Source organism: Anser anser, assembly GCF_964211835.1.
Source record: "Anser anser genome assembly, chromosome: 6".
Lineage (NCBI taxonomy): Eukaryota > Metazoa > Chordata > Aves > Anseriformes > Anatidae > Anser > Anser anser.
In genome coordinates, this window is record NC_139726.1 from 35957117 (window position 1) to 35978606 (window position 21490).

General features: G+C 34.7%; 1 protein-coding gene across 8 annotated transcripts in view; it reads left to right on the forward strand.

Moving 5' to 3' along the window:
• GULP1 (GULP PTB domain containing engulfment adaptor 1) overlaps nt 1-21490 on the forward strand; it is a 150509-nt gene that overhangs the window by 118594 nt on the left and 10425 nt on the right. For 5 of the 8 annotated variants that reach the window (XM_083842930.1, XM_083842934.1, XM_083842931.1 and 2 more), the window contains exons 6-10: nt 1387-1524; nt 3149-3265; nt 3651-3743; nt 12253-12477; nt 15277-15415. In XM_083842930.1, the coding sequence (XP_083699056.1) occupies nt 1387-1524; nt 3149-3265; nt 3651-3743; nt 12253-12477; nt 15277-15415 (712 nt within the window). The remainder of the gene's footprint in view (nt 1-1386; nt 1525-3148; nt 3266-3650; nt 3744-12252; nt 12478-15276; nt 15416-21490) is intronic. The other 3 variants (XM_083842935.1, XM_083842937.1, XM_083842936.1) reach the window with 1 other exon arrangement.

Consider the following 21490-nt stretch of genomic DNA (forward strand, 5'->3'; position numbering starts at 1 on the left):
AAAAAAGGAAAAAAAAAAGATAGAGACTAACAGAAAGCTGTGGGACATTTGGTCTTGGGGGAATAAGAGCATTTTAATCTCATTACAACTTTGTAAGTACAAACTCCAGTGGTTATCAGCTCTGAGCAGTCTTTTTACCTCTCCCCTTTCTTTTCTTAAAGCTATGTGTAATAGCAAATGTGAATTGAGGTTTCTTTCTTTTTGCAAACCTTACTGATGCTTTAGGAAATTACTTGAATTCTGTATTATCATCGCTGACTACAATATTTTTTTCAGTGTGTTTTTGAAACATCAGTATCGTTAAAAAGGAATATTGGTTATTGCTCATGTGATGACTATTAATTGTGGTTACACTGATCTATGAACCTAAAAGAGCCAAAACAAGCATGTGGTATTGTATGTAACTCCGTTAAAGAACTATAATGGGAACAACTTGTGTGAGAGATTCGGGGACACTAGAGAAATAGGATGCACAGAAGAACAGCTGTAAAGATTGAGAAAGGAGAACCCAGTTAGGGCAGGGGGAAGAGAGGGGGAAAAGATTGGCCATATGGTACATTTTTGGATAAAATGCTGACTGCAGAGAGGGCATGTCTTTGTTTATGAGTTAATTGCAATCTGGGAAGCCCAGTGCTGCACAGAAACTTTTTTTCCATAGATAATAGTTCACATCTAAACTGCATATTTTCCTTTAAAGCAAATACTGCTTTCCCATGTAATAAGCCAAATAAAATAAAATACCAAGAAGAGACTTGAAGAAAAACAACAAATTTTTTTTTATTTAATTCTCATCAAGCTCTCTTAGCCGAAGAACATTGCAACTGCAACTTTTTAAGTAGCTCGTACATACTTTCTAGTGGAAAATGAAATACAATATCTACAATATGTAAATAATAATGTTTAAAGCTATTTATATTACACCTTAAATAAGCCATTACTAAGGTTTCTACTTTATTTCTCAGTGTCCTATATCTAGATAACAATTCATTTTATTTTTGTTTTCTGCACTTAAGGTAAAAAGGTAGTGACTCATTTTAGTACAACCATTTTAGCAAAACCTGGGAGATGATGAAATCTGAAGATGGTTTGCATCTGGATGAAGAAGAAAATATTTTACATAATCAGTTCCTAAATATATTGCACAAGGACACAAAGAAAAAAAAAAGTTTTCTAGAATAGAAATTACTGTCCAAATAAACAGTATCCAAATAAAAACTTCCTGCTTACGTTCAATAAAAATGGGAATATTTGTTAGACAAGCTGAGTTTAACTTTTCTTATACTCTTAAGTCCATTTCTTGGGCTCTTTCATGTATACAGAGGTTTTCTGTATCCCAGGCAAGTATAGCAGCAATTCCTTGAAAATAATCTTTATTTTTATTTGCAGGAGGTTCAGCACAATTGCCAGCTCCATAGGATATCATTTTGTGCTGATGATAAAACCGACAAGAGGATATTTACATTTATATGCAAAGACTCAGAATCAAATAAGCATCTATGCTATGTATTTGACAGTGAAAAATGTGTAAGTATGCAAGATTCTTCTTTGGAAGAATGTGGGTGCCAGTTATGGCATTTGCTTTTAAGATAAAGCAAGAATGGTTAACAAAGGCAAATTGCCTGCTTGCTAACTGGGCTCTCTTTGATATAACCTTTCTTGCTAATATAGTGCCTTGTAAATTAGATGCATTAATTTAAAGGAGAGTCTTTTTCTTTTTTGGTCTAAGATGGTTTTCTGAGACAATCCTTACTCCCCAGCTCAATATCCTATGCCAAGGATGTGAAATACTCTCAGAGAACAGAGTGCATCCCACCAAGCTTGAAATGTTTGCACAGCTGTTTTGCAGAGATTACTGCAACCCTGTGGTTGAGATACCATCACAGGCACTTCTGCCGATGTGTCTTCCTCAGCCTCTCTTCCTCAGTTTTTTGTAATTTTTTATTACAGCAGTGCCCCTTCTCTGTCCTTCCTCCCACCCCTTTGCCACGTCTGTCAAGCTTTTAGTGCCTTGATCTGCTACCAGAGAATTAGTTTCAACAACCACTGACATTCTCGCATGTCTGAGATAAAGCAGGGCAACTGTTCAGTAATGTGCAATAGCAGAAAATATATGTATTTAAACTTCAGGATAGGAAATGAAGAAAATGGTGTCTATTTGAAACGTGTCATGTGTTTTCCTTGGCAGAAAGTAATTAACAAATAAAAATACTGGAATCAACACCAAAAACGATGCTTAGTTGCAATTTTTGTTGTTGTTGTTGGTTAGGTGTTTTTTTTATCTAGAGCCTCTCTTTCTGATTTGACCTGCAGTAGCTAAGATATACAAAGAAAACACTAGGGAAGTAATTTTTTATTTTTATTTTTTAGAAAAGAGTTGCATATTCACTTACATAGAATTGACATGTCATTATATATCATTCTATTACATAGACGTTGTTCAGAATTGCTGTACACATCTGTTCATTTCTTCTCCGATTCTATCCTGTCTCTTTTACACACATTCGTGTGATTTTAAATTGCCCTTGCAGTTTCTGCACAGATGTTTGTCTTCAAAGCCAACCTTCCTTTTCCTCCCTCTGCCCTGATGTGCCACTTACTGTACTTCTCTTCTTTCCTTTCACTTTTTGTTCACTAGCACGCTCAGATTTTAAAGGATCCCACCTCAGCCAGCCGTTATCTTTCCAAGAAGAGAGCTAGCACTGCATACTCTTTCTATCCATTACACTGTTCTTTTACTACCTTAAACAGTTATTCTCTAAAGCGGTCCCTTGTAAGGTTTTTTTGGTCTAATCAGTCTAATTTGCTTAAAATAGTTTCTTGTATTTTCATTATAAAGGTGGTTTTATTTTTGTTTCCTAGTTAACAGAGGCATTAATTTCCCCCTTCCTCTAGACCTGAGGTCTTCACACACCTCTACTGAATGTTGTGCTGATGGAGAAGAGGCTGGGATATTTTTATGTTGCTTTCGTAATGTTTTCTGTACTTTGCCAAGGAGTTTTTGCCATGCTCCTTTCAGTGTTGATTTCATGATAGATGAAGCAAACCCTTTGAACGTGATACGTGGTGTAAAGTATTTTGTGATCATCTGAAATGGAAGTAATTATAAAAATATTTTTAATGCACTACTTTCAATTTGTTTTATGTAAAGGCGGAAGAGATAACTTTAACAATCGGTCAAGCGTTTGACTTGGCTTACAGAAAATTTCTGGAATCCGGAGGAAAAGATGTTGAGACAAGAAAACAAATAGCAGGTTTACAGAAAAGAGTAAGTTTTGAACTATAATTTCTAAATAGATAAAAGGAACATTCTGCTGTAATTTTGTTATGTTTTCTATGACAGCATTATTTCCATTCTCAGATTAGGAAGAATTTCAACAGATACTTAAAAAGAAAACTAAATAAAGACCTGACAAGCATGAAACAATATTTTGTTCTTCCATCTTTTTGAGGTGACTAACAGAAATGAAATGTTGAAATATATAAGATACAGATGTTCAGAGTTAATTATTTTTTGTAATCAGATAACTAGATAAGCGTTACTTCTAAATTACCAAAACTCAGATAAAGCTTATTGTAAATGGACGAGTTATAGATATTGTTAAAATGAATGAATATCCCAATAGCTGTTGCAATAATCACTTGCTTTGTAGATTCAAGAATTAGAAACTGAAAACACAGAACTGAAGAATAAAGTTCAGGATTTGGAAAATCAGTTAAGAATAACACAAGTACATGCATCTCCAGTAAGTACAAGAACATAACTCCTATATCTAACGTTATTCTAAATTTATAATCATCTGTGTTTTGATAATTATTAGTATCCATGCTGTTTCCAGTGATTGTGATTAACTCAAGTGATCATGTCACAAATCTGTAGAAGTGCAGTACTGAAGTAACAGTAAGATTGTGACACAACAGAAGTGCAAATGGCAGTCTCAATATATGGCAGTTCTTCAAGCGTCTTGTCACACCTATTTGTTGCTGCATAAAGACTGTAAATACTCCTTTGCAGATATCTAAGCATGCTAGCTAAGGATGAAGAACTCTGTTTTGAACTGAAAGCATCTGGTTTGAGAACACTGCTTTGGTTTTTTTTCTACAAACTTTCTGTCACAAGCATATCGTTACTTACACCTTCCGCTTTCTGAATGACTTCTAAAAACTTTTATCTGTCTTTCAAGGAGTCATTAGGGCCTCAGGAACTAGCATGGCAGGTAAAAAGGATCACCTAAGGGTTCCTCAACAGTCAAAATTTCTAATGCTTGTTCCAGTTCCTATAGATGACAAAACTATTTTTAAATGACTGATTGACAGTGACTTGTGTCTAGGCAGGACCCCTGAAAATGCAAGTTGCATTGCAGATTGAGCCTAATGACTCTCCCATTCTTAAAAGCCTATTCTCTCTATACACTGTTAGGTAACTGTAGAAATAAATTGAACTTCTTAATGTACTTATACTAAAATCTTAGAAAAAGACATACTGCTTTTAAGTTGTGTACCTTGGGCCACCCTGTTCCCACCCTGAATGTGCACCATTTATCTTTAAATGGATGTTCAAAGATTTGGGCAATGTAAAAGTATGTTTATAGCGATGACAATTTTTCAGTAGTGTCTATAGGCTTCTTTAGTATTGGTTAGATGTTTGTTTGCATGATGAAAAGTCAAGGTCATTTCATTTTCCTAAAGTCTATTTAGTAGAGAGAGCACAATAAATTATAAATATTTTGCGTAACTCCCACAGTTAAAACTGTTAATTATGGATGTCTTCTCACTTATGAATCATTCAATAAAAGGAGATAAACTTTTCCCATATGCTACATTTAAAATCAATTTGGTAAAAATATTCTATTTTCCTTAATTATAATTAAAGCCAATTTGTTTTATTTATGAATATAAATGTATTTTTAATTCATTTAAGCAGACACTGAAGTCTTTTATCATGGGCATGGTTCTCTTTCATTTAAATTAATGAACTAGGTAAATACATGTAGCAAAAAATTAAAGAAATGTATTAATAATGACCAAGAAAAATATCCTGTAGTGTGTGTAGCACGCACCCGTGTTTCTTTTCTCTTTTAATTCTGTAGTGTCTTATCCATTATTAAAGATGGTGTTAAGATGGAACAGCGATTTGTAAACTCTAGGTAGTGTTTTATTGTTAATTACAGTTGGTACAATGAATATGTATATTGCTTAAATATCATGCTACAACAAAATGATATATTAATTATTGATGATTACTAATATTAAATAATCATTAATTTAAAAAATTCTGAATTCTCTCATGACTAGAATTGCAGTAAGAGCCTGTAGATATTTAATATCTACTTTGCTTCCACAATAAAATAGTCTTAGATAAATTATCTGGATAAATATTGGAATAATTTGCCCAGACATGCTGGGGTATCTATAACCTTGGAGATATTCAAAACCTTGCTGGGCATGTTCCTCAGCAGCTCTAGTGAAATGCATCCTGCTGGACCAGGAGTTTGGATTAGGTGACTTTCCAACCTATGTGATTTTTTGATGAGATGCGCACCCAAGAATAAAAAGTAAACATTTTTAGGAAAATGTCTTTCTCAGATTATATATAGAAACATAGTCTTATCCACCAAACACTATCGACTTTTGTTCTTTACCAAGAGACATCATTCAAATAGGTCTGCTTTAAACTAGATTGTATCAATTAAATTAAAGCCATCAATTGTGCTAGCATAAAAGCAAGTACATACAGATGCAACGTAGGTTGAAAATTTTCAGTGTAAGGAAGAAGCAGCATAAATATCCAAGACTGAGTTTGATGAAGGGACCATAAGCTGGGATGCTTGGAAGGGCAGGAGATATGATTTGGTGATAAATATTTTATCTTTTAATATGTGAGCAACAAGCATGTATGAAAGAAGGAGGTTATGAACACTTCATAGCACATTTCATTGTCTGTTATATTTTGCAGTAAATCTTACACACTTAATTCAATCAACTATCATTTCATACATGACTTTCTAAAGCCCCAGCTCCTGTTAGAAGAGAGCAGAAGCAGCTTAAGGATTTTTTTTTCCTCTTATGGACTGTATCAGTGCAGTTTGCTGTTACTTTGTGTGCTGCGGTCTAGAGAGGCATCATTTAATGAGGGATGGCAAGTTTAAGCTCTCATACTTGATACCTACTCCAATAATATTACTTGTGCCATTAACTGGCAGCACTGTAACTTCTAACAAAATGTTTAGTTTCCCTAGCCAACTACAGATTGTTGTAAAGCTGCTTCTGTTTATGCTTAAATAATACCTTGGATTTTCTGATTTTATGCTTTCTAGGTTGTTCTTGGTTATTTGCACACTGCTTCTACAGTTTCTTAATATTTACTAGATGTGCAGAAATAGCTTTCCTATCTTATATGTTGTTGACTGTGCTCTTCTTTTAGTGATTAATGCATGGTCTTGGAAGCACTTGGTAATCAGAAAGTGCTTTAGCTCTTTAGCAGTCAACATTAGCAACTTGATTAAACAAGCATATACTTGCAGAAGCCCACGATGTTGCAAGGGGATGTGATGACAGTTACCAGAACATGACAAATATGAACATTTGAATTGCGTGTGCTACATCCTCTCTGCCAATCCCCATCCCTATGGAAGGGAGCTGTAAGCTATGCAATCTAAGCAGATATCATTTTAGGCTGACAGTGGATGTGGCTTTCTTCTTCCACTTGAGGGAAGGCTTGGACTTTTAAGTACTTATTGCACCTGTAGTATGGAACAAAGCAGTTACAGACACCAAGTGATGCCACTATCATGCTTTCTTTGTTAAACTATTGATCTAGAATAGAATGTCTTTCCCACTTGTCACTTGAAAACCATTTTTTTTTCCATTGTGTCTACCTGCAGCACCAGTGTAGCATTCTTTACTCCTGTTGGTTCCTCTTGAAATTTATTGATTTTGGTTTCTTTAGTTATTCTAGACATATTAGTCTTCCTGTTGATTTTTAATGAAATGAAGTAGGTGAAAAATACCTTTAGAAACTTGAAGTCCTACTCCCTTTGTATTATTTCACTGACTCTGGACACTGTTGCTAGAAAACAAACAAACAAACAAAAAGCCATTTTCTGCTTTTCCTGCCAGGAAGGCTGAAGCTCAGGTCTTCTGATTCCTAGATCATTTTCCAATAAACAGGATCAGATTTTGTCTTCTGATGGGACTTTGGTATCAAAAAGACAGAATCTGAGTTTCTTTAAACTGTGGATGTATAAATTAATATGTGTATAGGATTAAATAAATGACTGCACATTTTAAAAAAAACATACCTGGTTTCAGCATGCTTTGGTTTTGAGCAGATGACTCCAGATTGCCATTTGAAAGAAACTTTTCTAACTCGTAATTTAAAATAGGTTTGGTAACTAAATATGAAGATGTACGTAAAAGCTGTTTGCTGGAATTGTATTCAAGATCAAATATATTACTATCAAGACTAAAAATTCAGATAGTCTTTTACTTCCAAAGTATTTAAAGATATTTTGTCTGTAGTATCAAAGATGTTACTTTGTATCTGTGATGCTTAAGAACAAATTAGTAGTACCATTCTAGAGTGCAATATGTGATTTTACTGACAGATTTACCTCTCCAAAAGGAGTTGTTCCTGTGATCATGTGTTGAACTCTTGAGTAATAATGTAGAACACCTCATTTGCAAAACATAATGCTAAAACTTTTTAATTTGCAGTTCTCTAATAACAAAACACATCTAAGGAATATTACGCATGGTCACTCTTCCAAAAATTGTCAGTGGCCTAACTAAGAGAGGAAAATGCAAATAGTGAATTATAAGCTAAAGATTCACTGTGAACACAGAATTAAAAATATATTTGAAGATTGCTAACTTACATATGAGAGTGTTTTACCAGCTGAAGCATCCATGTTTAATTGTTTTAATTGTATTCTTTTTTAGGCAATGATAATGAAAAGAAATTGGTGTTTGTTGTTAGTTCGCAGTTGTTCCATTAAAAAAAAAAATCCACTCATGAAAATTGTAAATAATAATGATAACATTTTACAGAAAAAGGTGACTTTTCTTTCTAGAGTTCATATGAAGTCAAGTTATAGGCTCCTTTGTGAAATACAAAAGGAAACCTAATCTAAAACTGCTTTCCTGATTCTTCTTGCTTCTACTGCTGATCTTTTGCAGGCCATGTAAGGATTTATTTGAGGACTCATTTTTAAATAATTCTGGCAGACTGAAATGGCTGCAAATTACATGCATGAAAAATGCAGTCATGTGCCCTTCACGTTTTTGGAACATATAAGCAGGTGTGAAGTGCTGACAGCAAGTAGGCTTCTGCTTTTGAGGGATATATCTGCTGTCAAAATTCTCAAGTTTCTTGTTAGCATCACTAACAAAATGTTTCTTTGGCTGTTCTAAATCTAGACAAATGGCCAAAGTAACCTCAACCTAAGTTAGTTGCCTTTTCTATCAGTTCGTAAACTGTATGAGAAAAATAAAACTTATTTCTGAACCTATAAAAGAAGCCATTAAAAGCAGTGAGAAACAAAAAACCAACCAACCAAACAAACAAAAAACTATATCATATAACCAATACTTAAGAATAAAATCGATTGTGAAAGTCAAACATCAAACTATCAGTCTTCTGCATACTTTTTCTCGCTGAGTATTGTAGCTACTTAGATTTAAGGTTCTTTAGCAAGTTCAGTAAATAATTAACTGCTTAGCTTTTTTTCTGCTTTGGGGTTGATGTTTTTAAGTATGCTGGTCTTGCTGAAACTTTTACAAGCCAGTGACTAAAATATAAACATATTTGTATTATGCAACAGAAACTGTCACTTTTTGTCGCTTCCTGAATGAATTAATAAAGGGCATACTGTATCGAAGTCCGGTTGCCTTAGTATGGTTAGCTGCACTTACATGTGCCATGGGAAATGTTGGCATGTGATGTTTCTCTTTTTTCTCACTCCCTTGCATGTACAGCTAAAATTTCCATTACTTTTGTATCTGTGCTGTTTGCTTTTCATCTGTTTTAGTGGTTTGGCAATACATTAATCACGGGTCTTTCTTGCGTTTGGTCTTGATTATGTGGGAACAATCTGATTTTCATTCTGTTATTTACTTATGATGAGGCTGCTTGAGTTTATATCAAAATAAGTCTTTGGATGTTGCTACTACGTATAAATCCAACTTCCAAAGATCAGTGCATCCCTGGGAGCACTATTTGACGTGACATGTTGTTGTTTTTGTTTGTTTTATTTGTGCTATTTAAACTGTTGGTGGTGTTTAGTGAACAGCCTTGGATAGCTGTACACAAGGCCTTCGTGTGGGCTGTGGTTACATACAGTTAGCACCATCAGGTTTTTTTAGTAGACTGAACAGTAAACCACTGTAGGCCACTGAGGAACCGCTAATAAGATAAGAATCTGTTTTGGGAATGTCTGACACATCTCAAACGTATCTTGAAGGCTTTCTCCTTGACCAATATGGTTAAGAAAAGAAAGTAAGTTGAGACAATGTCCTAACACCAACTTTAGACAGGAGGAAAAAAAAAAAAAAAGAGATTATTCAGGCTAAGAAATTTAAAGAGAGAAAAATCAAAGTCTTCTGAAAAAGACTAATAGACTACAACTATGAAAAGACTAAAGACTATGTAATATGTAGGTGCCTGGTCAATACTTCTTACTGTGGTAGTGTTGCCAAAACCTCATTTGTTTATTTTTTAGCAAGTCCAGTGCATTAAAGATATTGAGTGATCAGACCTTTTTTAATGTTAAGTAGTGAATTAGAGGAGCATGGGCCACCTGCACCTGTTACCCCCATTTAATGTGTGTGTGAAGTGTTTTAAAAAAAAAAAAAAAAGAGAAAAAACCTGTATGCCTATTTCAGTTATTTCAGAAAACAGTTTTGGAATGTGTTTAGGCATATCATTTGATTTATATTTCTGTTGAGAGTGCCAAATGGGAAAATGCTTGTGTTTTTTCTTTGCCTATTTTCTACTCCTTCAATTTTATAATATTGTGTATTCAGTTCATCCATATTGTTTTGCTGATTTGCATCCTATATGCATTTTACTGCTTTCTGTATGTTTTCTTTTTTTCATATGATATACTTGCCTTTTTAATGGAAACTATTCATTGTCTGCTGTTCTGCATTCCAGGGAAATATTTTGCTTCTTTAATTTGACTGTTTATATTTAGTATCTTCCAGTATTTATTTTTATGAGTTCTATTTTTTCCATGTATATGTATAGCAGCAAGTATTACATGGCAGTGGAGGAAAAATGCTTTGCAAGTCATCTGCTTGTAGCCTAGTAACACTCTTGAAAAAAATAAGCAAAATGATATAAATCTTTTTGCTTTTATTTTTATTCACTACCATTCCAAATCCTCAGTTCCACAATTCCCAATACAGAAGTATTCTTTATAATTGCAATAAAACCATTTTTTTCTTATAAACTGCAACTTTTGAAATAGAGAGTTTTGTGGTGTTTGTTAGTGTTTTCCTAAGTATGGCATTGTTATTAAATTTGGATATCCAGGCCCTAAACCTGACTTTTGTGTATGGAAAATGAAGCAAGGAACTAAGACTCAGTTCAAAACGATTTTAAATTTTCCATTTTATACATAATAATGAGAAGAAAAAAAAAAGAAAGAAAGAAAGAAAAGTTTAAAATCATTAATTCCTGATCTGCTGGAGTTATGCAAACTTCTAATGAAATAATCACTTCATATCAGATATATAACACTATATGAAGAGAGTGAAAGTAGACTTAGAAATTTTTGCTGCACATATCTACCACTGCTTCATCCTGGGCAAGTCAGAGTGGTTTTCAGGCAAGGTACCTGTAGCACAGGCCCAGTTCCTGCCTTCTAGGTGTGTAAACTCCTGCTCTAGCCAAGAAGAAGCATCTGCACATACGCTCAGTTCCTTCTGTTCGATTTCAAAGATGAATCTGTCCTTCTCTAAAACCTTGCCTTAATGATGAGAAGATGTTTTTGAGGTAGAAATTACAACTTGGCCCCAACAGAAGAGTTGGTTGGATATGTTTCTTAAATCACATATTTTAAGACATTTTCATTCTGCTTTTCTTTCCAGGATCAATCCTAAAGGCTCTGTGTTTCTAATTTCACCTAGAAAAGATCCATTTCATTTGAAACCTGTTATGCATAGCAGATATTTCTCATTCAGGCAAAATTTAAGGGACTTTTTTTTTTAGTCAAAATGGGCAACACCTTCTGGTTGGCTTTCAATACGCAATGAATATTGCTGGAATGTGCTCTTAAATACTCCATGTTCATGTGAGACAGCCAGCTTCAGGCTCTTGTCTGTCTAATTCAGACCAGAACCTTGAAGTTATCACGCTCGTCTTAGGTGGATGGCTCTTGCCATCTGGTATTGTGGTGTGACGGTTACTCATTTGCCTCTGTTAGAAGCTGTTCTGTGGGACTTCAGAGATCCAGAGAATCTTGAAACCGTCAACATTTTTCTTTCCGCAGCAGCAAAGTGTTATTCTGTCCTGGATCCTGTGCTGCTGTTGTAGGGGAATGAGGATCCCTTTGTTTTGCAACAAAGGATCTCAGGTTTTGATTTACCTACTGAAAATCTTGTTCTCCAGGTTCAATGAATTATTCATATGCACAGAAAAGATGGCAGTTGTTATTGTCCATAAATGTTTACATACATAAATTCTACAGATAAGGAAATGAAACAAAGTCTAATATTGATATTTAAATTTGTGTGTCGTTAGCTTCTATTGAAAGAACATTTTAGTTAGGTAATTATTATTTTTTCTATAAATATTTGTGGGATTTAGGTGGTAGGTGTTTCCTTGTATGGAGAACGAAAAGTCTGGCCTGTGTGTTAACCACCAGAGTAACTCTATTACTCGACATCAGATATGTGCTTAACTGCTAATTTACACGTGCATGTGTGAGATATTGCTATTATGTTGGTGGATTTTGACATTTGTCAGTTAATCTGACATGTCTACTTTTGAAAAGATCCCTGTCTTCATTTTGTTTTGATGTGATTATCAAGGCGTGGATCTTCTTTGTTCCAGTTAACACTGGGCTACCTCTTGTTGCGGTACATTTTTAGATTTTGTTTTAAAGTATTATCGAGTTTTGTAACATCAGTATAGCACTGAACAGCAAGTTGCAGACAAACCCTTTTGAAGTATGAAATGTCTTTTTCATCTTTCCCTGACATTACCACATTCAGTTCCTCAGAATGTTTTCTCTTTCTGTGATTCCTTTTCAGCTGCTGCACATAAAGTGTGATAATGATGAACATATGTTTCAAAGACCCTCTACTTTTTTCTGGTGTAACAATGAGGATTCACCTCCTTGTTTAGATATCTCTTCCATTACGCTTACTCCTAGGAGTTCTCCTGACTCTAGACTACCAGCTGGATTGTTAATACCACCACCTTCAAAAAGTGGTCTTCCAAAGCCAACCAGTGAATACAGCTGCCCGAGACCTCGTGTAATCCTGCTGTGCAAAAGCTTTTTCTTTTTTTTTTTGGCTTTCCTGTGTTCTGTTGTGTATTAACTTGTGTTAAAAATTTCACATTTTGTACAGTGGTTAAAGGACAGAGCAGATGTATCTTGGATTCTCTAGCAGTACTCTTAAAATATGGAATTTGCAAAGGCTTGCTCTTGTTTCTACGTAGCTTTTTCTCTCCCACCCCCAAAACAAAATTCTTAGTTTTTCCAACATTTTAAATTAGTCCATTAATGAATCTGCTATCTATCAATCTTCTGTTGAAATTGTTATACTAAGAATAGCTATTCAAATCAAGGAATTCTGAAGGTCCAGTCTGAAGGGCTTTTTTCCGTCATTAATTAATACAAAAGTAATCAGCAGTTATCTACCTTTTAGTATACTTTATAAAAACTCTGTGCAAAATGAAGTTTTAAAATTATTTTTAATTATAAGCAATGCTTTTTCATAGCAATATGCTAATAATCTCAATTTCTCTTCCATTTGCAAGTAATGTTTGGCTGTATTTGGCAATCCATGGCTTTTTGCATGTGTTCACTAAATAAAAATGCTTCTTGTGCTTATAGGTATTTAAAACACGCATTTCTTAAAATAACTGACTTATAGTTTTACTTAAACAAATAGTATCAAAATGTCCATCAACTTTAACAAAATGGCGTATAGACAGAAAATGTCAACATAGAGTTTGAGTTTTGCTGTTGTGCCAAAAAGGCTCATCTATGACTAAACATAAATACTGCTTATTTATCCATCTTCTATGCAGCAATAAACACTTAGCAAATAAGAAGAATCCGTGTTAGTGTTTACTGTTTCAGAGCCTTTCCAGGATTATCAATGTTAATTGTAGGTTAATATATGGCAAGTACTTATGCATTGAACCAATCCCACCTTCCAGATGCAGACAAAACCTACCTACAGTCAGACATGGTTTTATTGTATGATGAATGGGATACGAGACTCTGTATGTTTACTTTGGGTCAAGCATATACATTGCTCTGCTTTGAGTCAGATCAGATGTCTTCCCAAGATCTCCTTCAACACAAATTATACTGAGTCTCTGACCATGCATGAAAGCACCAGGAGGCTAATGTAAGGTCCCCGAATGCAGTAATAAGGGACAATTGTGTCTAAGGAATCTTCACTGAAACCTTTTCACAATAAATATTTGAAATTGCTATGCTCTTTCTCATATTGAGGTCAGTAAGGGATCTGTGTATGTAAAAATCTTTAAAACTAGTCGTTTTAAGAAGCTCAGCTCAGGTCTGACGGGGTATACCATGACAGAGGGAGTTCTTTTTGTTTGTTTTTGTTTAAATAGGGGTAAAAATAAAATAAAAATAAAGCAGCCTATGACAATGTGGTTTGCTTTTATGCTTGGCATTTCAGTATACCCAGTTAGAAATATTCCTGTTTTTTGGAAATACTGAACTTTTTTAGATCTCTCCTTGTCCAAATTAAAAGCATGGATTCAAAACTCCTAGGAATATGTAACGTAGGACCCAAGAGTCTAGTTTTCTTTTAGCACTGTACTGAGGAAGACCATGCATCAATATCCTTTCCTTTTCAGCAGCCACTGCAGCTTCCAGATGTAGTTCAAGGCTACCTATGGGCTTGGCTTAGAAATCTGTGTAATGTGTCGTGAATGGGCAGCTGCAGTTGCTGCAGCACAGACACTAAAGAAAGAAACATTGCAAATAAGACTTAGGGCCATAAAATTCTCATGGACCAGCACTGCAAAAGACAACCCATCTGGCAGGTTGTGGTATTCATGTGTTCTGAATAGAAGAATCAATCTGACTTAATTTAATCTGTGCTTAAAAATTTTCATGTGAATATTTTAGTCAAATTGGGTCTTATTTAAAAGTAGCAGATTTCCCTGGTGCACAGCAGTGTGTCATTCATATATGCAGAATGTAGGTTTTTGAGACGTCTAATTAATAACGTTGACATTAGTTTTCCATATGCATTTTGCCGTCAGCCTGTCAATGTGAGTTTTAAACTATTTTGTCACCTGTTTTAGCATTCAGTATGCTTTGATTTGACTGTGCCTCACTTGTGTCCTGAATTAATGGACAGATGGCAGGAGGAATGAGTCATTAAAAATAAATATGACTGTAGAGTGGTAGTTAATTGTCATGTTTGGGGTTTCTTTGCTTATCCAGTATTTTTTAGAAGCCTGCCAACCTTCTGTGCTTTATGAATTTAATTCCTTCCATTCTACATGAAGGATGAGAGTTTTATTTTGGAAATCAATATTCACTGTATCTCGTGCCCCAGTTGTTACTTATCAAAAAATACATGTGAAGGTTTGATCACAGTGTGGTTTTTTTGATCACAAACAGAAGAAATAGTAAAGAAGTAACACTGGGATTTTGTCTTCTAATTTTAGCTACTTGTTCTGTGCATTCAGAAATGTAGCGTATTGCTGTTGCCGTATTTCCTGAAGTGAGTCTTGTGAAAATAACTGTATTCATACTTCTGGAATATAGAACTGCTTATCACTAGCTTTTTCAGGTTTAACCATGATATATTCCTGGTTGTACAGGATTTACTGAAAATGGAAAAATTACAATGCTGCTTATGTATTGGGGAGTTTTAGCATGTCTGAGACTCTGAACTGCAAATGCCATTCGCTTGGTGTCAGGAGCTGTTTTGTGCATGCTGATGTTTATTTTTAACTTTTTTGAAACTGTAGCTCTTATCTGCATGCTGAAAAATTCAGTGTTGTGATTTTTTTTTTCATGTGAAATATTGCCCTAATATTTATTGTCCTTATTGTAGGCAGGCAGTGTGATACCTAAATCACCCTCCACTGACATCTTTGATATGGTTCCCTTTTCTCCCATATCCCCTCAGTCATCAACACCTACTCGCAATGGTACACAGCCTCCTCCAGTACCCAGTAGATCTGCAGAGATCAGTAAGTTTTATGACAACTGACCTACTTTTTTCTTACATTTTATTTATTTTTTAAAACTAAAGCTTCTGAAGAGGTTTGCATACATTTTGCTTGAAAAGCCAGGTATGTTTTTTGTAAATCACATTTGATAATGACATTTAATTTTTATACCATCTTCCCCGTCATTGATGTTGCTGCCAAGTTACATTATAAACAAATGTATTTACGTGATGAAACTGTATGGGGACTGTAATTTGCCTTTTCTTTTATAGTATGTTTCTCATAGTTAATTCAGAAAATATTTTGACTTCCCTTTAGTTCTTTCCTTGTCAAGCCACGTTTGTAGCACCTAAAATCTATGTTTCTTGGGAAGATAGCAGGTGGAATAAGTATGGTGAATGATGATGCAGAAGAGAAAGAGTTTAAGAAATCCCTCAAACTGTAGATTCTTGGAATAATATTTTTAATACTACATTTCATATATCATCTACAGGTTTGTTTTTCAGTTATAGTTGATGAACCTCTCAACATTAGAAATTTTCAGGAATTGCCCACTAAAAGATGATTAATAATAGCAAATGTATTTTCCAAATGTTTGAAGGCCGTTAGATTAAGATTCTCAGCTTCACTGGAAGTCATTTAAGAGTCCACAGATTGTTTCTGAAAGCTTTGGAAACCACTTGGGGGGAGGTGAGGGAGAGGGAAGCAAACACACAAACAATGTTGGAGTTTGTAGGAATGTCAGTCTGAAGGTAGTACTTTCTCTCTGTCATGCCTATTTTAGTATGGCTAAGGAACATTAGTGTTACTGTCTGCCACCATACACCATATTTGAAGAGTTTCTATCCATCTTGGGAGAATGTTGCTAGTACATAGAATTTTTGGGTATGAGTGCAAACTGTGCACAATTATAAAGATGCATTGTAAAACTTCAGTCAGCAAGCATCTTCCCAACACCTTATGTACACACCTTTCTTTTCAGTTGCTTACAAAGATGTCATCCTCTGAAGAGATGTTGAGGCTGTGGATTTAATAATAAATAAATAAATAAATCTAATCTATTTCATCATATTTTATGATTTGAAACAAATTTGAGTTTTTTTAAAAGGTCTATTAACAGAATTAAAAAGTATTAAAATAGTTTATGTTCATAGTTTAGCAGAATATTAAACCAAATAGTTTACTAGAAACTAAACTGTTATAGTAAGATTTTTTTGTCTTTGTAAAGAACAGAAGAAAAGACACCCCCCCCAATATTAACTGTTTTTATGTTGTTTTTTTTTCACAAAAATACAAACTTCAGATATGGTCATAAAATTTATCTCAATATGCATATCCAGATTCAAAAATAGTAGCTTGAATTGAATTATAAGACAAGATTATTTTAGCTGTTATCCTGCCCTGGTTCCACTGCAAGAAATTGTGGGTTTACATGGAAGTCAGCACCCAAAACTGAGTGGTTTTGAGTATTCCACCTGTGTGATTTTGTATTTCTTGATTCACTGGACTTTCTAATAGAGAAAATATAATAAATAACGTTATAATAAATAAAGATGTGCACTGTTTAAAAGTGCTTTGTTTATTTTACACTTGATTCATTTGCATTTAAATTAAGCTTACAGAGTTCAGAGACGTGGCAGGCAGTGCCGCATGTTGTCAGCTGCCTGTTAATACTGCGTGCTCCTCTGTGTGCCATGCTTCACAGGGGGACTACAGAATGATATACTGTTCTGTGTATACTGTTGATCCTGGCTCTTTCGGTCTATGTCCTGGTATATTATATGTTGCAAACTGTTGCATTCATCAACTATTAACATATTTCGGCATATGTCAAAAATGCACTTTGAAACAGAAGAAGATTTTGTATTCAAACAAGGACTTAGTGTCTTAGATGAGAAAGTTCAGATCCCTTAAGAACTTCATTCAAGCTGTGTTATGTTGCAGTATTAATAATGTACAATAATGCATTGTTTTATATGTTATTGCTGCCAGTAGAGGCAGGCTGGCGTTTCTTTCTCCAGTACAAGTCAGATAGGTGGCAACCAAAATGAGCCAAAGTTTTGAGTCTCTTTTCTGAGGTCTTCTTTCGTGTTCTTATCTCTTCTTTCTTTGTCACAGCACTTGAGCATTTTTTTCTCATCATTTTTGATGAAATTATAGGATGGTTTTATTGTTTTTTATCATTTTTATAAATGATGTCTTTTGCTTTGATTAGTGCTCCGCAAGTAGTTCATGAAGACTCACACTGTAAATACTGGAAGAAGAGTACAGCACTCACCTTTTATTGGAAAGGTTATCTCCAAATCGTTTCAGCTTTTTTAAAAGGGAAAAGATTCTTGCAGTTTTCAATTCTTATTCAGCAGTAGAGCAATATGCCTTCTCAGTAAATGTCTACACAGTAGTGGATATCCAAGTAATAGCAAATGGTTTTTTGTGTGTTTTGTTTTTTGACTATTTTAAAGGAGAAAAGCTCATGCTCTTTGGGAAGGAGTTTGTAGATTGGTCATATACATGATGTCTCTTTAGATAATAACTACAAAAGAGTGACTCTTTGAAAAACAAAAGACCTTTACAGAATTGTATTTCTACTCAAAATGTTTCTGAGAATTACTTCTTTTAATGCTGATTTTACAGTGACTGGCTTGCAGGCTAAACAGAAATAATGCAGCCCAGTACAATAATTATTTAATTGAAAGATTGACACATACTTCATGCAGCCAAAAATACTGTGTTAAACACCATGCTGCTGCTTCCTCAGAGCATGGGGTAAGGGACTGCAAGTGTTCTTGTAAGTTATTTTGAAAAATAATTAATTTGTGTATTTCTTGTTGGCACGGCATTATTGTCTTATCTTAGAGAAGAGTAGAGAGGAACATTCTGTTGAATTGTCCAACATTTATTTCACTCAAAGGCATCTGCAATAATCCAAGGTCATAACTGGCAGATGTAGAAATCTGCTCCAAGGTGCTATCTTTCCAGAGTCTGTTGTCAGAATAATGGTGGAGCCATTTTTTTTATGGTGTAATAACTCACACACACACACACCCCTCCCCACACACACACACAAAAAACAAACAAACAAAAAAGTAGCCTGCAGCTAACAGAAAGGTTTCCTGGACCTCACTGCCTCAGCTTATTCCAAATACTTTCTTGGGTCCTTATCTTCAGTGTGATTAATTTTTGTCATCACAGCTGCTCCAGGACATCTGGGGAAAACATGTATCAGCATAACTCTGTATCTGGATGATAGCTAATGTAAAGAAGATTCGGATGCAAAATACAGCAGAAAAGCCAAATATTTGTAGAGTTTTGTTTGCTTGGTTATTGCTAGATTTGAGTTTACCACGGACCGCAGGCTGCTACTCTCCAGTATTACTTGTTTCTTGTCCTGAATGTCAGATCACTTACAGAAACAAGAATTTATTACCTGTTCATGTCTTTCTGTGGTTTGAATTATGCATGTAGAACATTAGTATTTCATAGTTTTGAATTTGTTTGTTGATTCCCAAGCAGTGAATTTATTTCTTCCCAAGAAGGAATGGGATTGGACTGAATGAGGGAAAGGAAATTGTGTGTGCTGTTTGAGGAGATTGTTTTCAAAGGCTTACTGGTTGCTTTGTATTGGAGAAAGAAATGCCTATCTACACTACAGTTATTTTTGAGTGTGTGCCAGGCAAGATATTCTTGTTATATTTAATATATTTTCATGTAAATACTGTAGCATGAAATAAAATATTGCTGGTTTCTCTTGTCTCTACTAAAAAGGAGCACCAAAGCAAAAAGTAGGGTGAATACCGGCAGAGAAGCTTATGGGAGATCCCATACAACAGTGGAGCTCTGTAGTGACTAGATTTTTGTATTCATACAGTTTCCACATGTTCTTCAGGTTCTGTTAAAAAGAGAAATACTGATGATGATATTGAAAGTATTTTGTGGTGCATTACTTCTCCCTGACTCTTAGCAATGCAATCTCTCATATAACACATAACCTTTAAATGCAGAAAAGCAGTTGTACTATGCACTTTTACAGCCATTTCACTGAAATGGTTGTCAAATTGAGAGAGTTCCCAAACTATTTCACAGAAACTCAGCCAGGAAATACTTACCTATTTTTAATTTGATTACATACAGTTTTAATATGTTTTAAGAAACTGTTTTCATCTTTTTTATTTTAATCTGTTTTTAAAAATCTGTTTTAATAAATTACTCCCTGGATAACATTAAAGTTGGCCTTGAATAACAACGTGAATAAAATAATCCTTCACGTGAAGGCATGTTCCACTTAAGGAGCTAAAGCTTCTGCCATTCTCCTGCTAATTAGCTCAGTAGTGTCATTAATAAAAGCACAATAATTAGGCATGAATAAAAAAATGTGCAGAATAATGTACAAAATAAGTGCTTTCAAAAATAGCGATGAGGCCTTTCAGTCCTAAGAAATGAAAGAGTTGTTTCTTTCATAAATACATTCTTCGAATATTTGTGAAGGCTTAGTGTTGAAACTGGCTGCTTTTAGCTGTCTGAACACACACAGAACTGTCAGTTCCTTTTTCGGGTAAAAATAACCTATGAAAAAGAGAGGAGGGAAAAAAAAAGTGGACCTACATACTGAACAAATAGATTTATGAGAAACATAAAGCATCATTACTTTCTCCTCAGTAGAGGTTAGTTTGAAAGTTAAAGCATGCTCCTACTTGGTGACCTTCAGATGTGGAGCAAAGAACATGTAAGGACAGTGGTTACACTGGAGCAGACCCATTTTGGATGTGAGAGAGGCAAGGGGTGAGGTAGATCCTAATTTTTACATTATATTATCCCGGTTGAAGTCTCTTTTGCATAAAGGTGGTCTACCTCTGCCAGGAAAGATGGAAAGACTAGATTTTTGGGGGGCTCAAGTGGGCTTTTGGAATAAGGTTCTCAGATCTGGGCCATCTTCTGTTCTCATGTGACAATTTGTAGCTGCTAGAAGTGATTTTAAATGTGTAATTATTCAAGTTCTTGCTTGTTTCTGTACTTTATTATGGGAATAATGGTAGCTGCTAATTATTTAAAATATATACATATATTTTAAATATGCAGCATGGTAACATCAAATGATTTAGGTCAAAACCCGTGGACACTTGTGTGTACAATAAAATGTTGAAGAGCCTAGACAAGTAGAGGTCTAAAATTTGGACTCCGTGGATGCCAAAATAATTACTTATATTTAGCCTATACGAGCCTATATGCAGCCTTTTCAGCATTGACAACATGACTGGTAACGCTGACATGGATTTTTTGTCAGGTTCTCAATTGTCAGCTTCCATATCTTGTATGTTAAGGGTAAAATTCTGGGCTAAACCAGAAAATCAGCTATTAATTTCCAAGATACTAATAGCCCTATTCAGGCTTTTAAGGTAACACTTTTAAGTTAGGTAGTACGATTACCAGGTTTCTTGTCAAAAATGAAAGTCAGAGTAGAGGATAATGGTGTTAATATTTTCTCCAGCAACGATAAAACTGCGTTAACTTTGAGTGTTGCCACCAATGTGGTTGGATTGTGTTAGAAAAACGAGCTTCATACTAGTTTTGGTCAAGGCAATGTGAGATAGAACATGTGTATATAGATGGCACTGTTACCTGTAGAGAAAAAAAATTCTTATTATTGAGAAGAAAAAATATATCTATATATATTTAGACTGTCGGATGTGAAGAAGTAGTAGCATTACACTGTTCCAGTAAGAAAAAAAAAGAAAGGTATTAGAAGTTTCTTATTCAGATTTAAAAAAAAAAAAAAAAAAAAAGGGCACTAGAAAGTATCCTGCTTTTAAAAAGTTTGAAACTGTATGTTGTGACAGAGAGAAATTTGTAATCATCGTATTTGTGGATATAGGTTTAGTGGAATTTTAGGGTAAAGTGAGCTTTCATGGTCTTCTACTTTCTCTTTCACTTTTTTTTTTTTAACCTGTTCTTCCTTGCTTGGGTTTTATGGCCCTGGTAATTAGTTGTTACTACCAGTTGTGCACTGAGGAACTCTATCAAGTGACCTTCTGTGAGTAAGGGTAGTCATCTGTCTTTACCAAAGGCCTTAACCTGATGGTGAGGCGTGGCAGACAGGAG